Source organism: Blennius ocellaris (genome assembly GCF_963422515.1).
Source record: "Blennius ocellaris genome assembly, chromosome: 20".
NCBI classification, from domain to species: Eukaryota; Metazoa; Chordata; class Actinopteri; order Blenniiformes; family Blenniidae; genus Blennius; species Blennius ocellaris.
Window position 1 is genome coordinate 6,294,624 of NC_137669.1, and position 20,909 is coordinate 6,315,532.

The 20,909-nt window shown below is 45.5% G+C and overlaps 3 protein-coding genes across 5 annotated transcripts in view; 2 read left to right on the forward strand and 1 right to left on the reverse strand.

Annotated features, from left to right (window-relative positions):
* The window catches only part of ube2e1 (ubiquitin-conjugating enzyme E2E 1), a 45,686-nt gene extending 38,460 nt beyond the window's left edge, over positions 1-7,226 (forward strand). The window contains exons 4-6 of the mRNA XM_080515638.1: positions 1,907-2,039; positions 5,135-5,282; positions 6,221-7,226. Of these exons, the coding sequence (XP_080371764.1) occupies positions 1,907-2,039; positions 5,135-5,282; positions 6,221-6,318 (379 nt within the window). The 3' untranslated portion in view covers positions 6,319-7,226. The remainder of the gene's footprint in view (positions 1-1,906; positions 2,040-5,134; positions 5,283-6,220) is intronic.
* Positions 1-20,264, forward strand: part of rpl15 (ribosomal protein L15) — a 249,507-nt gene extending 229,243 nt beyond the window's left edge. Inside the window, exons 1-4 of one of the 2 annotated variants that reach the window (XM_080516589.1) lie at positions 16,156-16,204; positions 17,004-17,185; positions 17,272-17,408; positions 19,915-20,264. In XM_080516589.1, coding sequence (XP_080372715.1) covers positions 17,014-17,185; positions 17,272-17,408; positions 19,915-20,220 — 615 coding nt within the window. In that variant the 5' untranslated portion in view covers positions 16,156-16,204; positions 17,004-17,013 and the 3' untranslated portion in view covers positions 20,221-20,264. Of the gene's footprint in view, positions 1-16,155; positions 16,205-17,003; positions 17,186-17,271; positions 17,409-19,914 lie in introns of those variants that run through there. The other variant, XM_080516590.1, reaches the window with a different exon arrangement.
* Positions 10,666-15,435, reverse strand: nkiras1 (NFKB inhibitor interacting Ras-like 1). 2 transcript variants are annotated; one of them, XM_080515687.1, is made up of 4 exons: positions 15,346-15,435; positions 14,984-15,084; positions 13,696-13,937; positions 10,666-12,886 (listed from the first exon to the last, which is right to left on the reverse strand). In XM_080515687.1, the coding sequence occupies exons 2-4, from the start codon at positions 15,075-15,077 to the stop codon at positions 12,644-12,646; spliced, it is 579 nt and encodes a 192-aa protein (XP_080371813.1). In that variant the 5' UTR covers positions 15,078-15,084; positions 15,346-15,435; the 3' UTR covers positions 10,666-12,643. The 2 variants fall into 2 exon arrangements, with proteins under 2 accessions (XP_080371813.1, XP_080371812.1); XM_080515686.1 differs by having other exon boundaries at positions 15,169-15,429.
* Positions 20,265-20,909: the final 645 nt, after the last annotated feature.

Sequence of the window (20,909 nt, forward strand, 5' to 3'; positions counted from 1 at the left end):
GGAGGCCTCTGTTGGTGTCCAGTTGGAGCGAGTGCGCTGCACTTGTTTTGTCCATAATCTCCTCAAAGTTTCATCTTTTGGGAATTTATGGACACTTACAGACGGACTGGGCATTTGGGAACACCCAGCCGCAACACAACGCTTAGGCATGACTCTAAAAAACTGCTAAATAACGCGATAATGCAGAGCACATGTAAACAAGACACTACGATCAGCTGTTGTGGGCGGAAGTAAATAACTCCTCATACGTCACAGCGCAAAACTACGGCAAGTTGGGAAAACTAGGTCAGATTCACAGGGCGGGAGATTTAAAGGCATTTTTAGACGTTCGGCGCTCAAGAGCAAGATAGTGGTGTGATTGTCATTGGTGTGTCATATATCATTCGAAAGGGGGAAAAATAATGCTAAATACTGGTGTATTTTAATAGAATTATTTCAGGGACCCTTTAAACTGAAGAACTTGTGGAAAGACGACATTAAGAGAAGTGTGTGCGTGAAGATTTTTCCCAGGAAACCACATATTTCAAACCGGTGCTTCCAGGTTTTGTCTCCAAAGATCATTTTCTTGTACCTGTTAGAACCACATTGCGAGTAAAAGAGTTCCTCTGTATAACCAGACCTGCCCGTCTCTCCTCGCTCTGACAAACTGTGACACACCAACATAGATTTTCTCCCGGCCGGTCGCCTCCTGCTGAGCAGCGACACATCGGCCTCGTTGTCCCCCGTCGACTTCAGCTCTCCGTCTATCTACCGCCCCGACGGGCTATTTTTATCCTGGACGCATCGGCATCCTCTCTCTCTCTGTCTCTTTCTATCTGTCTGTCTCTGTCTCTCGATCTATCTCTCTTTCTATCTGTCTGTCTCTGTCTCTCGGTCTATCTCTCTTTCTATCTATCTGTCTCTGTCTCTCCATCTCTCTCTTTCTCTCTCTCTCTCTGTCTCTTTCTATCTGTCTGTCTCTGTCTCTCCGTCTCTCTCTCTCTCTCTCTTTCTATCTGTCTGTCTCTGTCTCTCCCATCTCTCTCTCTCTTTCTATCTATCTCTCTCTCTCTCTCTCTTTCTATCTGTCTGTCTCTGTCTCTCCCATCTCTCTCTCTCTTTCTATCTATCTGTCTCTGTCTCTCCATCTCTCTCTCTGTCTCTTTCTATCTGTCTGTCTCTGTCTCTCCATCTCTCTCTCTAAGTCTCTTTCTATCTGTCTGTCTCTGTCTCTCCATCTCTCTCTGTCTCATTCTGACTCCAACTCTCTATCTGTCTCTTGCTCTCTGTTTCTCTCTTTTGCTTTCTCTCCATTTCTCTGTCTCTCTTTCTGTCTGTCTCTGTCTCTGTCTGTCCCTCTCTCTCCATCTCTTTCTCTCTGTCTCTCTCTCTCTGTCTCATTCTGACTCTCCAACTCTCTCTCTCTGTCTCTTGCTCTGTTTCTCTCTCTCATCTCTCTTTCATTTTGTCTCTGTCTCTGTCTCTGTCTCTGTCTCTGTCTCTGTCTCCGTCTCCGTCTCCAACTCCGGCCTCCACTCCCATAATTCCTCTGTGTCCAAACACACGCTGACAGGAAGTAGGTCTGCAGCAGGCAGCGGCGGCGCTTCACACATGAGCGACTCTCACCTCACGGTTTCTCCTCCTTCATCTCGCTGCTTTTTTTTTTTTTTTCTTCCCCTGGTTGTGTAAATGATGAAAGTGAAAGTAACACAAGGAGCCGACAGGAGCATCTGGCCTCGATCCAGTAGGAAGTGGAATTGGATTAGCTTGCGTGCGCGCGTGTTTGTGTAATCCTCGATGAAACAAAGAGGAAGGTAAACAGCAACGCCGCGTCGCAGATTTAAAACGCCTGACGATCGCCAGAGAGTCGAGTTCCACGCTTTTAAGGTTTCCCTCTCGTGAGCCCGACTCTCCTCTTCCGTTCCAGCGCCGGTCCGAAAGGCGATAACATCTACGAGTGGCGGTCCACCATCCTGGGACCTCCGGGCTCCGTGTACGAGGGAGGGGTCTTCTTCCTGGACATCGCCTTCACGCCAGACTACCCCTTCAAACCGCCCAAGGTGAGTGACGGCCTGTCGGTACGAGGAGCCCTCGCTTCCCGTCTGAAGCCTCGGCGCTTGGCCTGCGCTTTTGGTTCAGTTCCGGTGTCCAATAGAAAAAGGGACCCCTGTGGAGAAGGGACGTCTGTCTCAACACTATAATACATGAAAAAGTTTTGAATGAATGAATGAATGGTTTATTTCGGTTACAGTTTCAGTATAAGTGCACCACAATATACTTGCAACCGAAATGGGTATAGGCTGAAGCCAAGGCTTATTTTAGCCTATCCCTTAAAAACCCGTGCGGTTACCCCAGACACCAGTGATACAAAAAAATATATTCAAATAAAAAAAAAAAAAAAACGCAACTGGAGAAGAAAACAAAGAAAAAAGAGGAAAATAATAATAAACATAGCAGTCGTCATACGGGAGAAAAAATGAATATGGAACATAACAGAAGTAATACATGAGAAAAACCAAACAAAACAAAACAGAAGTAACAGAAATTATTGTTCATTGTAACCATTAATTATTTTTCTTTTTACTGTTTTTTTTTTAAAGCAGAACAGTGATTTGCACAGTTTTAAGTTGTCACTAAGACCATTCCATAAACCTTCTCCCAGTTTTATATCAGGGGTCAAAATTCTAAAGGGTGGCTCATTTTTCCACATTAGAAAACTGACCCAGGGTCAGGGTTCCATGGCGTCAGAATTCTATATGACACCTGTCCGTGTTTAGACAGTTTTTTGGGGGAGGGGGGGGGTTTTGGCACTTCTCTGGTCATTGACTGTCGGAAAGCGTTACATCGTTGCTGATGTTTGCTACTGCGTACGAGACGTGTTTCAGACCGCCTGCTTCCTGGAAGGCGTCACCCAGGGAAAAACAGCCCGCCTTGTTGTTCCGACAGCTGCACCTGTCCCACATTAGCCTCGCCCGCCAGTGCGGGGAGGGCGGCGAGCGCCGGTTATGGCCGACACCGATACGCTCAGATAAAAGGTCGGGGGAAATCAAGGACGAGGCGCCGGGGTTTGGACCCGCTCGGCAATGACGCCCGGCGACAGGCTGAGAGATTAGACTCCTCCGACATTAATTCCCTCCACTGACTCTAATTTCCTCGTGGCTTTGAACTTCATTCCTCCGCACACTTTATCTCCCCCCGCGTGACATCAGTCTCATTTCCAGAGTCGTTTTAACATGCCACCGGAGAATCGTAAAGCGAAAGCAGTGGCCGTCGTCTGATTCCTCCTCCTTTAAACCTAAATGTTCCGTCTCATTTTAAAATCCGTCACATTGACAAAGCATGACTCGGTCCACTTTCTCTCTCTCTCTCTCTCTCTATTGTGTTTACCTGCACTGACCAGTAGGTGTGCGTAGAGGAAACAATCATTAAGAAACTCATTTAAATTTGACGTCAGACACCAATAAAGAATCGGTGTTTCTCACAGGTCGATCACAGACGTTCTCCCAGAGCCATTGTGGGTTGTTTTGTTTTCACAGCAGGTGTATTCTTGTTCTGTTGTTCTCTGCTTTTCTTTGTTGTTTCTCACAATAGAGCCAATAAAGTGTTCAGTGATTCATCATGAGAGACACATTTGTCATCGAATCTTTTCACATGTTTCGGCAGCAGAATGCTATGCTAACGCCTAGCGGCAGCAGGACATTAGCATTCTGCTGCCGGCGGCGTTAGCATCCTGCTAATGGTCATTAGCGTCCTGCTGGTAGGCGTTAGCGAAGCATTCTGCTGCCGAGGAGGAGGAGGAGGAGGAGGAAAGACGGAACCACAAACCGACGGTCGTCCGTCGTCTCGTCTGAGGAAAACCTGCAGAGCTTCTTGTTTATCTCTGTCAGTCGACTCCCAGAGACCGTTGTTTGTTTCTCTGAGAGGGAGGGAGGGAGAGAGCCAGGGAGGCGAGGAGAGAGATGGAGGCAGCGAGCGAGCGAGAGAAGGTGGGAGGGGGGAGGGAGCGAGGGGTGGAGAGTTAATTAAAGGAGAAAGGAGGGGGTGTTGAGAACAAAGCGAGGAGGGAGGGAGGGAGGGAGGAGGACCACGTCCCTTCCTGGTCGGCAGCCTCGGCTCTCAGAGGTCAGAGGTCACTCCTTGATGATGTCGTGCTGACGTGGTCCTCCTCCTCCTCCTCCTCCTCCTCCTCCTCCGCCGCTTCGCTTCATCAAACTGCGTCTCCTGCACCTGATGACAGCGGAGCCTCGTCTCCGTCGGCGACCTTCAGCGCTGGGAGCTCACGCTGTTCTTCAGCTGGTCCAAAACGGCGCCATCTACTGGAACGAGCAGGACTGGAAATAGGAAGGAAAATAAAATATCAACAGAGTAAAACAATAACTTGGATGTGTTGATCAGACAGAGCAAAATGTGACGATTTATGTACATTGACACCACGGCTTTGTTGAATTTTGTTAAATTGAAAACCACATATTTAAAAAAAAGAAAATGGACTACAAAAAGCACATTTCTACCACTTTCCCCTGTGGCTCTAACCTCTGATATGATCTCAAACATCATAAGGTTTGAATGTGAAGGAAAAGAGGTGAATAAATAACCAATCAAACTGAGAACAGTTAGTTTTTAGGGTTCTAGATGATTTAAAGTTGCTCAAAGCAGATTATTGCTTCGGTAACTTACATGATCTGCTCCCTTTTCAGTCATCGTGAGTTTCCCTGAACACTCACATGAGCAGGTCTCTTTAAATGTTGTCGCCTCAAGGAATTGTGGGGCGGCATGATCTGGTCTCCTTTGGTAAAGGAAGCATCAGTGTTTCCTCGGCTAAAGGAGGTTCTAAAGGAAGCATTGAGCCTCCTTTCCTTAGCTTGGTGAGAATTCCAACACACTTTATCATGGCCGCCACTTAAACACTTCTGGACAAGTGGATAGGAAGGGAGAAATGAGTATCGGGATGAGAAATTTGTAGATGTTCAGTGTGTGTGTGTGTGTGTGTGTGTGTGTGTGTGTGTGTGTGTGTGTGTGTGTGTGTGTGTGTGTGTGTGTGTGTGTGTGTGTGTGTGTGTGTGTGTGTGTGTGTGTGTGTGTGTGTGTGTGTGTGTGTGTGTGTGTGTGTGTGTGTGTGTGTGTGTGTGTGTGTGTGTGTGTTTTTGCGCCGCAGGTGACGTTTCGCACCAGGATCTATCACTGTAACATCAACAGCCAGGGCGTCATCTGCCTGGACATCCTGAAGGACAACTGGAGTCCTGCTCTCACCATCTCCAAGGTCCTGCTGTCCATCTGCTCCCTGTTGACCGACTGCAACCCCGGTACACACACACACACACACACACAGCTGAACCATTTTTTTCACTCTATTAAAGCTTAATCTCTGCAATTTTCCAACACGAATAAGAAAAGCTGAACCTTCAACATTCTGGATTTTTCTCATGACAAACTTCCAAAACGGTTGTTTTTTTTGCCAAAAAAAAAGTGACTCCCTGCTGAAACGTGGTTCTCGCCTGGCTCGTCCTGCTCTGTTCCAGCCGCTTCTATCAGGGTTTACAACCATAACCTACAAATACACTGAACCTGTATGAACACAAGTGTCATGTTTCTTGTGTGCAGCAACAAAAACAAAGAGAATTTGACCAGGAAGGATTTGCAGCTCAGAGAATCGTCATCTACGTGTCAATAATTCATGTTTACAGTGTTTCATGCATTCAACTTGTCTGCGGTCTTTGTTTGATGATTTACCAATAGGCTACATGTAAATGAAAGACATTACAGACTTTATATCTCTTATATTATTATTATTATATATACGTGACACATGATGCAGTTCAGTATATTTTTACATTTTGGCTGTAAATCCTGATTTTTAAAAAAATGTTCTCCACCGGCCGCTGGTATGTTGCGCTGCGATCGCTACGTTTGCTTTGGGCGGCTTCCTCCCGGTAACAGAAGTCCAATGCATGGCGATTGGAAGTGAGGCGGCGCCGTGCGAACGCCTGATGAATAAAATATGGCCGCCGCCGGTCGGAGGCCGCTCTGCTCTAATATAGATAGCTCTATATTAAAAAATAATAATAATTCAAATAATACCAGAATAGATTCTTTTCATTGCCTCCTGAACGAAGCGGTTAGATTCTTTGCAGGACGTTTCCAGGTTAAAGCAGCCAATATCTGACACACACACACACACACACACCCACACACCCACCCACACACACACACACACTCTCTGACCCGGTGTGTTCTGTTGCAGCGGACCCCCTGGTGGGAAGCATCGCCACACAGTACCTGACCAACAGAGCGGAGCACGACAGGATAGCCAAACAGTGGACCAAACGCTACGCCACATAGACCCTCTGCCCACCACCACGCCCCCACCCCCCTTCAACAACCCCTACCCCTGACTGACACACACACACACACACACACACACCTCCCTCTGGAATCTATGGAAGCACATCCGCCCGGCCTCCCCTCCCCCACCCCAGTCATATACCCCCCCCCCCCCTCTCCCTCCCTCCTTCCTCCAATATTTGAACTGTTATTTGTTCCATGCTGACTTGAAAAGCTTCTTTTTTATACAAAGAGTCTATTGGGATTGTATTTTCCAATACACTGAATGTTGATATGGTCATGAAAAGCTTTAATACTGTTTCTTGTTCTCGTCGACGTTTGTTGTTCCGACCGTTTCCGCATTGTTGATAACATCCGCCGCCTCCTTCTTTTAGCTCCTAGTGTAATTATTATTATTATTATTATTATTATTATTACAATAATATTATTCCTGTTTTCATGTGATGTAAAAAAAGTTTGACAAGAGCGCGAGTGTGGTTGTTTTTGTTTTTGTTTTCTTTGTTTATTTCCTAACTCCCGGCTCATGGTTGAGACTAGTGCATGGCATCCAGCTCTGTTCATGCGGTATTATTTCTGCCCCCCCCCTCCTCCCCCTCCCCCGCTCTGGCCCCTGAAACCCTCCCCCCCCCACCCCCACCCGCAGGCAGAGTCGTGGCATGGAAGTGACCCCATCACCACCATCACGTACGACACTCGTGGTTCGTTTGCTGTACATTTTAATGCCTTGTGAGAAAAAAAAAAAACATACTCGTCCAAAATACTCCAATTAAACTCTGGCTGTAATGTGACGCCGCCTCGGTCTGTGTGAGTCAGAAATGACCTGTTCTTTTGTTTGGCTTTTTTCGACGTCTTCGCTCCGGTGAGTCCAATTAGAGCCGGTTAGACAAACGCAATTTAACTGTTTAAATCATTTTTGGGGCTCGACTTTCAGCCAGTTTGTGACGTTTCAGGTAAGTTTCATTTCCTCTGTGGTGACAAATAAAGATACAAAGAGAACGGCTCTGCTCTTAGTGTGACTCCAAATCCAAATCAAAGCATGTCTAGTGTTTTCTATTTGAAATATAAGGATTTAATATTTCAGCAGGGAGGCTGTAATGATCCGAATTAGCTGCTGTTCCTAACGTGTCCACTAGGGGTCAGAGCGTGAAGGCGCAAAGACTTCGATCCCAGGCGGCCATTTAATTTGATTATTTTTCTGCCGTACAATAAATGAGTGTACAAATTTATTTTGGTATTTCTAAATATGCATACAAAATGTAAAAAAATACAGATATATCATAATCGTGTTGATGACATGGGGGGGGGGGACACCAGAGGATGCCACAAAAAAAAAAAATCATGAATAAGACTTATTCCTCATGAAAACAATAAATAGAATTTAAAAAAATACTTGTTAACGAACAGATCGCCGCCCAGACACAGTGGATGGTAAAAGGCACTTTGCATTATTTACAAAGGAGAACAAAGGAGATCAGCATCTGAGTTTTCTAGTTCATTATCTCAGTTCCAGTCTCTTGGAATGGAACCAAGGCGAGTGTTGAACCGAGACGAAGGTTGAAGGTTCTACATTTCAGAACTTCTTCTGCAGAATCCGTGTTCCACAAACGTTCCATTGCCACCTTGGTTTTTAGTTTGGGTTTTTTTTTTCTTCCTGGATTTTCGGTGCCTTCTGTTCCATCGGGCTCTGAATCTGCTCCTCAGCGAAGAGGAGCGGTCGTCCACGCCTCCCACATGCTGCTGAACGACTGCATGAGTCAGAGTGGTGGGCGGTGCAGTGGGGCAGCGGTTTTGCACCGTCGACTCCGAGCAAGAAGAAGAACAAGAAGAAGACGGTCCAAATCTGGACAAGGTGGGTTTTTTTCACTTGACGAACTTGTGACAACATGAGTTTCCCTCAAACACAAAGTCATTCAGGTTTCTCGCACTGAAAATCTGTTTCTCAATGATTGAGGGATGATGGAGGGATGGATGGAGTCACGGTTCCTCCATCAGTATCTTTGACTTGCTTTCCTTCACCAACATCTAATTTGACTCCTCAGTTCAGTTTGTTTTAGTTTCCACTGAGGTTTGAACGACAGAATCACCGGCCTCCTTCCCCTCCCTTTGTCTTTTATTCCTCCTCCTCTCATCCTGCCTTCCTATTTAGTGCTCTCTTCCTGGCGCTCGCCGTCCGTTCCCTCCATCTTGGCCCGGCTCACGACAGTGGATTAAGGTTATTCTGGATTCTGTTGCCAAACTCGTATCAGAGCTGGTGACAAGAGTTTATATTTTGGGGGGAAAATAAACACGCGAGTGGCAAAATGGCTCAACGGCGCCACCTTTAGAAATTATGTCACATTTCACGGAGAGCAAAGGCATTCAGAACGTGTAACAAAACGCACAAATGTCTCATGAAAACTCAAAAGGAAGTTGGTTATTTTGAAAACAATATGGTGGATTTTTGGCAATTTGAACCCAAATTTACAAACTTGAGTTGAGAATAAATATTCTACTTTTCCAGGAATGGAAACAGAATCTATTGAGTTTTCTATTAAGGGGCAGGATTCATTCTACATTCTCGTATAGCTAAAAATATACATTCCTCTTTATTGAGCTTTATTTTATGCCATTCCAAGTCTAGAAAATGTGTTTTTCATTGAGCCCAGTTGACATGAAAACAGAAGAAATGCTGTAGTTTGCATGCCAGGCCACTAGTTGGTGCTGTTTGTTCTCATAATAAAAGCTCACACACATGCAGCAGAGAACAATGCGCTCTAAACATTAACAATGAGAGAACAAGGACATTCTAGTGGTCAGACAACCAAGTTGGATTGTTATTATGGTGACTGTCAAAATAAAAGTGCCAAGTTGGATTGTTATTCCAGTGACTATCAAAATAAAAGCACCAAATTGGATTGTTATTCTGGTGACTCAAAATAAAAGCGCCAAGTTGGATTGTTTTTCCAGTGACTGTCAAAATAAAAGCACCAAATTGGATTGTTATTCTGGTGACTGTCAAACTAAAAGCACCAAGTTGGATTGATATTCCAGTGACTGTCAAAATAAAAGTACCAAGTTGGATTATTGTTACGGCGACTGTCAGAATATAAGTACCAAGTTGGATTGTTATTCTGGTGACTGTCAAAATAAAAGCACCAAATTGGATTGTTATTCCGGTGACTGTCAAAATAAAAGGGCCAAGTTGGATTGTTATTACAGTGACTGTCATGAGGTGCTGAGTCATCCTCCATAAAATCGAATCATCAGTTTTTTTTCAAACTTGCAGTTTCGTGGGGAGGAGACGTCTGTCTGCTCTGTGGCTCCAACTAGTGGCCGGTTATTGTATGTCAGCAAGCCAATGTGGCGCTAACTGCTAGCTGGCTACGCTCAGGCTGGTTTGACACGTTGAGGCTCTCAAATATCACAGATCAGAGATCTGCTTCGCTTCACTTATTGAAGCTTTCAATGGCTTCAGGAAGCTGAACGCAGAGCTGGGATACGAAATGCTAAATGCTAACCTCTGCCTTTATAAAATCTGTAGATCAGAGAAATGTTCTGGTTTTTTTCATTCTCAACATGAGGCAACCAATAGAGAAGAAATGAGGTTTCAGTGTGTCTTTAAATAGCCTGGTTTCCTCCTTCTGCCGGAGACATGAACCCAAAAGAGAGGGGTGGGTGGAGTCAAACATCTTCTGCTGAGTCAGCAGATTGGAGAGCAGAAACAGGCCCAGAGCGACGGAGGCAGCAGCACATGGATCGGGAGTGGTGCTGCAGGAGTCATTTCAGGGTAAAACCACCATCTAAAAGGTTAACAGACAAAAAAAAACACAAAACAAACCCGACCACTGAAATGTTAGAGGTCGCAGACCGTGATAGCGTGGCGTCATTACCGCCTCCCACAATGCACTGGGAGGCCTTTGTGTCCCTGGAAGAGGCCTGGTGGGACTCTGCTCTGCTGCTGCTGGTGTGAATTAAACAAAAACCTGCCCCGGAGCTCTGGAGCTGCAGTTTACATGTCCTCCACCAGAGGGCAGCAGCAGGCCCGTTCTCCGTGTGTGTGTGTGTGTGTGTGTGTGTGTGTGTGTGTGTGTGTGTGTGTGTGTGTCTCTCTTGAAATTAATTTCCATCGAGAGCTGCTATGAATGAAACGTGGAAGACAGGAGAATTATCTAGATGATGGATGAAGTAATGAGTTAAGATGAGCTACATGTGGAGTTTTCAGCCAAACTAGCAAGAGAAAGTTTGAAGTGTGGACTTTGTTGTAGTTGATGACCTGCTGGACGACAAAGTTCTGGTTCTGAGGAACTTACAGGAAATGAACCAGGAGGTGAAACGAGGCGTTTTGGTTCCATCATTTTATTTCATTCAGTGCAGTTCAAGACTTCTACAAGCAGCACGTCGCATGCTGGCGCCGCGACGACGCCACGGGAAGATGGCGGCTCGTCGCCTAGTGGGGCGACGTTAAAGTGACAAAAATAAATTAGTTACAAAATAAATATCTTCCTCTCAAACTCACACGTTTGCTGCCGTTAGCGATGCACAGCATTAGCGATGTCTCACAGTTAGCTCACAGCGTTTGCAACGTACAGCATGAGCACCCACCGTTGGTTCGCGGCGTTAGCGACGCGCAACCCTAGCGATGCACAGCGTTAACGAAGTTCCCGCAGCGTCAGTGACGCACGGCAACAGCGACAGCAATATTAGCTGTTAGTGACATGCAGAATTAGCGATGCGCAGCATTAGCTTGCAGTGTTAGCAACATGCAGCGTTAGTGACAAGCAGCATTAGCAATGTGCAGCATTAGTGACGCTCAGCATTAGTAATGCGCAGCGTTAGCGACACGCAGCGTTAGCGACACGCAGCGTTAGCGACACGCAGCGTTAGCTCGCAGCGAGCTGATCAAAGTACCGACAGGAAGAATTATTGCAGCAGAACTTCAAGTCCTGACGAAGGAACATTCAAGACATTGGTTTATTTTCTCGAGCTAAACTTCACCTTCAGCTCGTTAAAAAGCTTCGACCAGGTGACAGAAGTGTGACGTTCAGGTTGAGGAAGTCGCTACATAAAAACTCGTTAAAGGTTATTGCATGAAAATGTTCCAGCTCAATGTTAATATATGAAGATTCACAATAAATGCTACATTGTGACACTGATTTCTTAGAACTTATCAAAAAAAAAATCTACGTGAACCAATTTCCTTTTTTAATTGTATTTTGACTTTAGCGTCGCTAACGCAACAAAGATCTTCACTACAACCTCAATGATTTTACAGTTTTTACATTGGCCTCATATAATCTGGTGCCTGATGAGACACAGTTGAGAAGAACTACATGACGCTAACCAAAAGGAGGAACATTAGCATTGAAACGATTTCATTCTGGAAGTTTGGCCAAGTTTTTAGAGAATTGAGAGTTTTCCTTTGTGTGAAAGAGAAAAGAAACGGGTTACATTTACTTCACCAAATATTCCAGACTAGAAGTCAAACTTCCGATTATTTGGCTTTTTGGCAAACGAGTAACTTAATGTCAACACGTCTCACCTTTGGCCACTAGATGTCTCTGTATTACAGTATCAGGACCTGGATTGTCTCTGTAGGATGCATCTTTTTGATATTTCCAGGAAATACAGTAATATCTTGTCACGAAATTCACAACAAACATACAACTTCAATAATCGTGAAATGTCTCAAGACCTAATCCTTTTTCTACAAACATGAATCAAAACTTAGCTTTTTATTCAGCTTAAATCACAAAATCTTCTCGTTAAATGTTGAACATTCGAAGTCAAATCTGGATTTATGCTGATTCAATAATTAAAAGAGGAAAAACACCCATCAAAGTGGGAACTCCTCCAAAACATCAGAGCTTTACCACGAAATACAAAGTGCAGGAGGGATTTAGAACATCCATCAGTTGGGAAATCTCCCAACTTTATCGCTTCTGAGCTGCGAGAAACAAACTAAAATTAGTTTGAAACTGCATTGATTATTTAATAAACTTCTCATTTCTTCGTGCATGGACGAAAAGTGACACGTGCCGGGGAAGTGTTTGGATTTTCACCACTTCAGGAGACGTTAAGTTACATCAATACTACATTAGCTTAGCGGTCTGATTACCGTATATCCCAGAATATAAGTCACATTTGAAAAGTTAGTCGGTAATTTAACCCACGTTGTGACTTGTAGTCTAGAGAATACGGTAAAGGGCAGCACATGGAGCCGCTTCTTCAAGTGTGGGCGGGGCTTGTACTTAAAGCCACGGGAGTCAAAGAGGTTGGACAGTTTTGCATGAGGCCGTGAGATCTGAAGAGCCTGAGGGGGTGTGGTCGGGAAGGGGGCGGGGCCTCAGACGTCATTGCCCGCCGTGCCCTTGCTCTTGCGCCCGGGCAGGGGGAAGCTGGACTTGCTCTGCGGCTGCGTGAGGCGGCTGGTGAGCTGCGTGAAGGGCTCGATGAGCGAGGAGCGCTCCGTCACGCTCACCTCCCACAGCTTCACCTTCTCGCCGCGAGCCCACTGCTGCGCCGCCTCCGCCTCCACCTGCCGGCGCTCCCGCAGGTCGCTCTTGTTCCCCAGGACCACCAGCGCCACCTGGAGGGGGGGCGACAGCACGCCGGGCTGGGTTCAGATGGCACCAGGGGCTTTTCATGGACCGGACGCCAACGGCGTTTAGCCACATTTTGCCATTTTAGTAATTTTTGATTCATTTTAAAACATCTGGAGCTACGAAACAACATCAAGCTTCAAAATGAAGAAAACAGCCGAAAAAACATAGAATGATGTTTGACGATATTTACATCAATCATCTTTCTCCGCTTTGTTAAAGTCCTGGGCCTCCCCTCCTCCTTGTTCCTCCCCTCCTCCTTGTCCCTCCCCTCCATCTTGTCCCTCCCCTCCTCCTTGTCCCTCACCTCCATCTTGTCCCTCCCCTCCCCACCTCCTTGTCCCTCCCCTCCCCACCTCCCTCACCTCCCCCTTGTTCCTCCCCTCCTCCTTGTCCCTCCCCTCCTCCTTGTCCCTCACCTCCATCTTGTCCCTCCCCTCCCCACCTCCTTGTCCCTCCCCTCCTCACCTCCCTCACCTCCCCCTTGTCCCTCCCCTCCTCCTTGTCCCTCACCTCCTCCTTGTCCCTCCCTTGTCCTTGTCCCTCCCCCCTCCTTGTCCCTCACCTCCTCCTTGCCCCTCACCTGCTCCTTGTCCCTCACCTCCCCCTTGTCCTTCCCCTCCCCCTTGTCCCTCCCCTCCCCCTTGTCCCACCCCTCCTTATCCCTCCCCTCTTCCTTGTCCCTCCTCTCCCCCTTAACCCTCCCCTCCTCCTTGTCCCTTACCTCCCCCTTGTCCCTCACCTCCTCCTTGTCCCTCCTCTCCTCCTTGTCCCTCCTCTCCTCCTTGTCCCTCACCTCCTTTTTGTCCCTAGAGCGGTCGATCTCCTTCTTCAGAGCGTCCAGCCGCCTGAAGGACTCCAGACTGTCCACGCTGTAGACGAGCACGAAGCCGTCGGCCACAGAGAGGTAGTGTCTGGGCAGCTCCAGGCCGTCCTGCAGGCCCCGGGTGTCGTACAGCCTCAGCTGCTCCCGCACGCCGCGGTCCGTCTCCACCGAGGCCACATACACGTCCTCCTGTGTCCCGCTGGACTCCGAGCCTGAACCACGAGGGGATAGCCTCCAGTAACAGAAACCCAAGATCTCACAAGATCATCCACGCTAACTTGCTGCAACTCCAATATAAATACATTGTGGTGCAAAGCACAGAAAATCTGCAAAAGACATTGAGGCCAATGCTATCGTGCTAGCAGTGAGGTAGCACGCTTTCATGTTCAGAGCCTCATGTTGAGTCTCTGTGTTCCCTAATGTCCACTACTCTTAAAAAAACTATAAAAAAAATGTTGTTGTGTGTGATTTATTCAATTTACTGGGTTGTTTTCTAGGCTGGATTGAAGCCTTTCAGGTTTCTTTCAGCTCCCGGGGATCAAAGAGAAGAAAAGACTTCACACATTATGCCACATTAGCCACGCCTCGCTACATTAGGTGTGTATCGCCACATTTAGCAATATCGAGCCAAGTTTAGCCACATTAACCATGTTTAGCCACGTTTGACAAGTTTAGCCACATTAGCTACGTCGAGCCACATTTGGCTGTGTTTTTCCACGTTTCGCCCCACATTAGCCATATCTAACTACGTTTGGCCACATTTAGCCACATGAGCCACAAGATTAGCCACATTAGACAAGGTTAGCCACACTGGCCGCATCTAGTCATATGTCACATTTAGCCAGAGTAGTTGTGGTTAGCCACCTTTTAACTAAAACATCTCTTTTAAATGTCCAGTGCTGGAATGGATATAGTCGCTTCTTGATCTAATTAAAAGAAAATAACCTGCAGCTCCAACTTTCGGAACCTGGTCGACTCTACCTTCCTAAATAAGGTCATCTATTTTAATGGATTACTTGTGGTTAATTTGATTTTTGGCTCTTACAGTGTGAGAATAAAAGAGTTTGGGTATTTTTATGAAATAATCTATTCGTTCTACAGAAAGTCTCAACCTCTTGAGTCTGGTTCCGCTAGTTTAATAAGGTTAAGCGGCTTTTTCCTTTTTACCATCTCCTTTGCTGTGGATTCATGTGGATTTGTTGGTTTTTCTCTATGACAGTGCCCTAGAATGGCACTATAATGAAACTGAATTACTCACCTACAGTGTGATTTCCGTAGAGCAGCTGCTCCAGAATGGCAGTTTTTCCCACCGCAGCTTGACCACAAACCACCACTTTACAGCCTTTCCCCATTTCAAACCTGCGGGAGATTAACAGGACATTTCTCTCAGAGATCCAGACTCCTCTAAAACATCTCCAAACACACCAGGCTCCTCTGAATCACCTGGAAACCTCCTCTCTGTTGGCTTTCTCTGCTCTGAATGCTGAGGCTCTGATTTGTTTTTAGCCTCTATGGCTACACAGCTAACATGATAGCCGCAGCAACAGTGTTTTGTAAACACCGAAAATGAGTCAAAAAAGAAACATTTGCATCGTTCAACAACGAATTAAAGTTACGCACCCAACGCAGGTGAAAAACTGTCAGTTTGTCAAGTTAATAAATACAGAAATACGACAGCAGCTTCCATTCTTCCCTGCTATTATGCTAACATGCTAATGGAGCACTGCACTCACAGCGCTTGCGCGATTCAAGGCGGGTTGATCTCGCGAGAGTTCACAAAGTAACGAGACTTTTTTTTATAAAGTTAAAAAAAACGGTTTAATGAACAAACACATTGGCATGCACGTACAACAAATACAAATTTAATTATTTGAATAATAAATCCCATTCAAGAAAAATTAGAAGAGAAAAAAGGTTTGATTTGTAAAGCAAATTGGTGATTAATATAAAAAAAACTATGGTAAATTGAAAATACATTAACAGTAGCAGTAGTAATGATGACTAATAATTGTGCTTTTGTATTTATTCTCACACATAATGTCCTAGAATGGGATAAATAAGACATACTTTATTTATTGCAGACGAAACTCGGTTTATGCAAATGAGCTCAAACTCGAAGATAATGTGTTTTTTGCGGTTTGTGGAGGGGTAGTTTTTGCACACGCACGCGCGCACACAGTATTTATATTCTGCTTGCAAGCAAAGTTGTTTTTCTTGCTATTCTTGTTCTGATTGTTGAACTTGAAAACTTAAATTTTTGCTTGAACTCACCAAGCAACATGAGGAAATATTCTAGGAGAAGGGAAAACATAGAAGGGTAATTGGATTCATAAAATAGAATGCCACTTTTGTCGCTATTTCGTCCTAAAGAATGAAGACTGCATTTCCCATGATCCTCAGCGACCGTGACGCAATGCCGTCGCTGCAATAAGGCATTCTGGGAACGTGCTCTCTCTCTTTCCGGCTGGTTCGTCATCATGTAAGCGAGATTCTCTCTATTTTAGACCAACATCCATCCATTAAAATCCTCCTTTTCAGTGATTCATCCGCATCATCCACTAACCCGACAGGCAAAACGGTCTTTGAATGTCTGCTTCGGGTCGTTATTTCATGGTTACCATGTTTGGAAGCGGAGATCGCAGCTTTATTTTACCGCTGCTGTGGGTTAGCTGTTTAGCTTCAGAAGGCTAACGTCTCTTCGGGGTTTCCATGTATATTAAAGTCACAATTTGCGTCCGACACGCGTTAAACTGGAGTGTTATTAGTTTTTTTTCCGAAATGGAAAATATAAACGTTGATCTGTAAGCATGAGCGAAGCCATGCTAACATTAGCATGCTAGCTGTTTTACTTTCGAGAAGCATGGTTTAACGGAATTCATTGAAACTTCACTTTATCCAGTTTATTGGGTTACATCGGTTACTTTGCCTTTATTATACTCGGGTTACATTCGGGTTTACCGGGTCTTAATTCACTATGAGTTCATGTTAAAGAACGGATGCTTTTATTTTTTTAAAGGCAACTTAGATTTAATGCAAGTTTATCCATTTGTCAGTTGTATTGTTTGTTCATGCAGTTTTGTAGATCAATCCTACTTCTCTTTCATATAGATGTAGCCGGTGTGATTTTTGCATGCTTTTTTATTCTTGTAATGACCACAGTTTGAATGCTAAACCCTGACATTCTGGTCAGAAATGAACCTTTTATTTATTTAGAAGTTTCTTTGTGAATGAATCCCAGGTCGAAGATGTCTTCTAAATGTCTCTCGTCTCCTCCTCAGATAAGTCACCATGGGAGCGTATAGGTATATGCAGGAGCTGTGGAGGAAGAAGCAGTCGGACGTGATGCGCTTCCTGCTGCGCGTTCGCTGCTGGCAGTACCGTCAGCTGTCCAACCTGCACCGCGCCCCCCGGCCCACCCGGCCCGACAAGGCTCGCCGCCTGGGCTACAAAGCCAAGCAGGGTGAGTGAGCCACCCGGCGCCGTCGTCCGGTTATTCCCACGTTCTGTCTCCTGGGCCGTGCTGATCGCACTTCCTTCTCTCCGCAGGATACGTAGTCTATCGTATCCGCGTTCGCCGCGGAGGTCGCAAACGCCCCGTGCCCAAGGGCGCCACCTACGGCAAGCCAGTGCACCACGGAGTCAACCAGATCAAGTTCGCCCGCAGCCTCCAGTCCACCGCTGAGGTACGTCCTTTCTCCACTGGGTGCTTTATTTTAGATTGTGGCTTGTTTACATCCTTCTCTTCCTCCCTGGTTCTCTGGTTCTTCTTGTCCCCATGTCTTCCTTGAGTTCTGCAGAAATCTGTGTTAAAGCAGGAACGTGCAGAAATCATGCAGCATAGTGGTTCCTGAGACGAACAACAAAGAGGTTGATGAGTTCTTCAGAAGTCTGTTAAACTCTAGATTAGCTGGACGAGACAAATTGGTATTAAGCTGATTTATTGTGAAGAAGAAAAAAAACGTTCCTGAGATGTATTGAGATCCGTTATAAGCCTTTATTCACAGTAACTCCATCAGACTGTAGAGCTGCTGGAGTCGAGGGCGTCTTGCTCCCTGTGGGACTCTGGAGTTCAGTATTTAACTCTGCTGAGTGTTCAGACTCAACATCTTCCAGAAACGTCCAAAAGCCTTTAAAGCTGATGCGTGAGCCGTCTTCTTTTCAGACCTGCAATAATAAACTAGCCTGAGTGTTGAACCAGCAGCCGTCTGTAGAAATTACCTGATGCTTTTGCTGTTTACAAGTTAAAACTGACTCACCGTACTTTAGTAGTCCTCTCTCTGTTTCTGTATCTCGGATGTGGAGGTTCACAGGGAGCTGGTTCCTCTCTGCTTTTATAAATACATTCAATGTGTTTTCCGTAGTAACAAGCTGTCGTGACGTGAGCAGCTCCTTCAGGATGTGAGGGGTTCAAGGAAACTCCACAGTGTCACATTCTTCAGGTTTAGCTCAGTAAGAATCACCTTGAGCCGACAGTGGTGGTAATTCACACTGGAGGTTTGGTTGTAACTCATCTGAAAAGGTCAAAAATTCCAAATGGTTTTAATGAGGGACATGTGATCAACTGCTCCTTCACAAAGTCTGTCTTCTCTTTCTTGGCAGAAGATTTCACTGTCGTGACAAAACTGAGGGTAAATCACAATGACTGGTGATTAAATTGGGTTTACATTTGAAAAGGAGGCGAATTCATAAAGCAGCCTTCAGACATAATCCAGAGTTTTACAAGGGAAGAAAGGAAGTACGTTAAAGCAAGACTGTTAAAAAAGCACAAACTTTATTTGGATAAATGTAAGCAAAATCTATTTTTTGTTTTTAAAATCTTACGAAATAATAATGATTTAGGCCCCGATTTAAAAGCAGCAGGAAGTTTGTTCCACAGGTGAGGAGGAACTAGAAGCTTCTGACTGACCACTGAGTAAACCTCCTCCTGGGGATCTCGGCGTTTCAGATTCTACCAGTAAATCTCAGATGTGTTTCGGCCTTTAAATACGAGAAAGCTTCACGTGATCTGATCACAAGTACCGAAACACTTCCCCGGGTGTTCAGGGAGCCTCTGACCATAGAGGGAAATGCTTAACGTCATCAGTGTTCGCCGTGTTTCTATTTACTGGAATGTGCTGGTCTGATCCACGCCGTCTTTACTCTTTACAGCTGCTGGAAAGAGCATGAAGGTCTGCAGAGTCTTGTAGTCGTAGATGTAAAACACGACATGACGGCCTCCTGCTGGTGCTAAACATAAAGATCTCAGGCTAGAAAATCCACGAAAACATTCCTATCTCGCTTGCTCATCCATGTAGCACCACACAGAATACCTCATTTTAGAGCTGAGGAAAAGCTCTATCCTGTGGAAACCTCAAGGAGAAATTATTGGGGGGGGGGGTCTTCTACGGCATAGAGCTTTTCCTCAGCTTTAAAATGAGGTATTCTGTGTGTTGCGACGTGGACGAGCGTCTATATGTTTAGCACAAGCAGTGACGCCCCCAACAGGTGTTGATAGGCTGTACAGCAGCTACTGTTTATATCTGTGCTTGTCCAGCACAAGGTGGAAGACGAGTGTCACAACTGAAGTGATGTGGATTTAATGACACAGTCGGAGCTCATGCGGTTCACCTGAAACGTACGACATGGGCCAGTGTTGACGGTCTGCATGAGGCCTCGCTATGTGTCAATGTGTCATCTGCTTCACTTATTAATGAAGCTTTAAACACTTCAGGGAGTTTCTGAACTCGGTGCAGGAATGCTGAACGTTAACCTCCAGATAACTGCAGGATAACATAACTCCAGATAACTGCAGGATAACATAACTCCAGATAACTGCAGGATAGCATAACTCCAGATAACTGCAGGATAGCATAACTCCAGATAACTGCAGGATAAAATAACTCCAGATAACTGCAGGATAAAATAACTCCAGATAACTGCAGCAAAAACCCCTCCAGTCGAGTAGCTTTTAAAATGTTGACATTTGTGAAGCTCCAAATAGCTTCATGTCCAATATTTGAAATGTTGTGATGATAAATTGTGCTAAACTTGGACCTTTGCGTCGTTTCCTGTTTCTAGAAAGTCTTAAACATGGAGTCCTGCTTGAGCTAAAAGTGTGTTGAAGTTCTGTCTAGTTTCCACTGGGTGTCGCCAGAGTAGAGATTGTGTAGCAGCAGTGACTTCACCTCTCTGTCCTCCGACTTGTTCCAGGAGCGTGCCGGCCGTCACTGCGGCGCTCTGCGAGTGCTCAGCTCCTACTGGGTGGGCGAGGACTCCACCTACAAGTTCTTCGAGGTGATCCTGGTCGACCCCTTCCACAAGGCCGTCCGCCGCAACCCGGACACCCAATGGATCACCCGGGCCGTGCACAAGCACAGGGAGATGCGCGGCCTGACGTCGGCGGGCAAGAAGAGCCGCGGCCTGGGCAAGGGCCACAAGTTCCACCTGACCATCGGAGGGTCTCGCCGCGCCGCCTGGAAGAGGCGCAACACCCTGCAGCTGCACCGCTACCGCTAGAGCACGTCTGTACAGTCACATCAATAAAAAACCTTTTTATGGTGCCGAGACGTCCTGTCCTCATTCACCCTCTGCCTCAGAGCAGGACCTGCGTCTGAATACCTTTAAACCACTGCACCATCATCCTGACTGCTTTAGAAAGTCGCCTCAAAAACAGTGGAGCAACTTTTTCATCTAAAGTTATAAAAAGTTAAAGTAGGACATCAAACTTCCATCCAGCCTGCAGTGTGACGCTGTGCTACTTTCTCACTAAATCCTCAAGGTGCTCGTCTTCCACTCAGGAATACAAAGATGAATAAGTAGTTTGTTTTAAAGTCACGTGATCTGCAGTCTTGTCATCTCTGACCCATTTTAAAACATCCATTCTACACAAAACACCCTTAACATTGTACAAATTTATATTTTGCAAACTTTTTTCAAAGAGGAAGTCGTACATGAATGAAATGCAGTTTTTAGTGAAGCTTAAGGTAGAACTGAACTGTATGAGTCGCACACTAGCCAACAAACAATCCCTAAAGCTAGAAAGTCAAAATACCAATTTTTTTTTTTTTTATTTTTTTTTTGACATGTCAAAAACAATCATTTGTAAAGACAGGAAAAAATAGAAGTGAAATTTACATATGAATGTGAAAAAAAACACTGTTTACAAGTAAAAATAATTCAGTTTCATTGAGTTCTCAACATAGTCG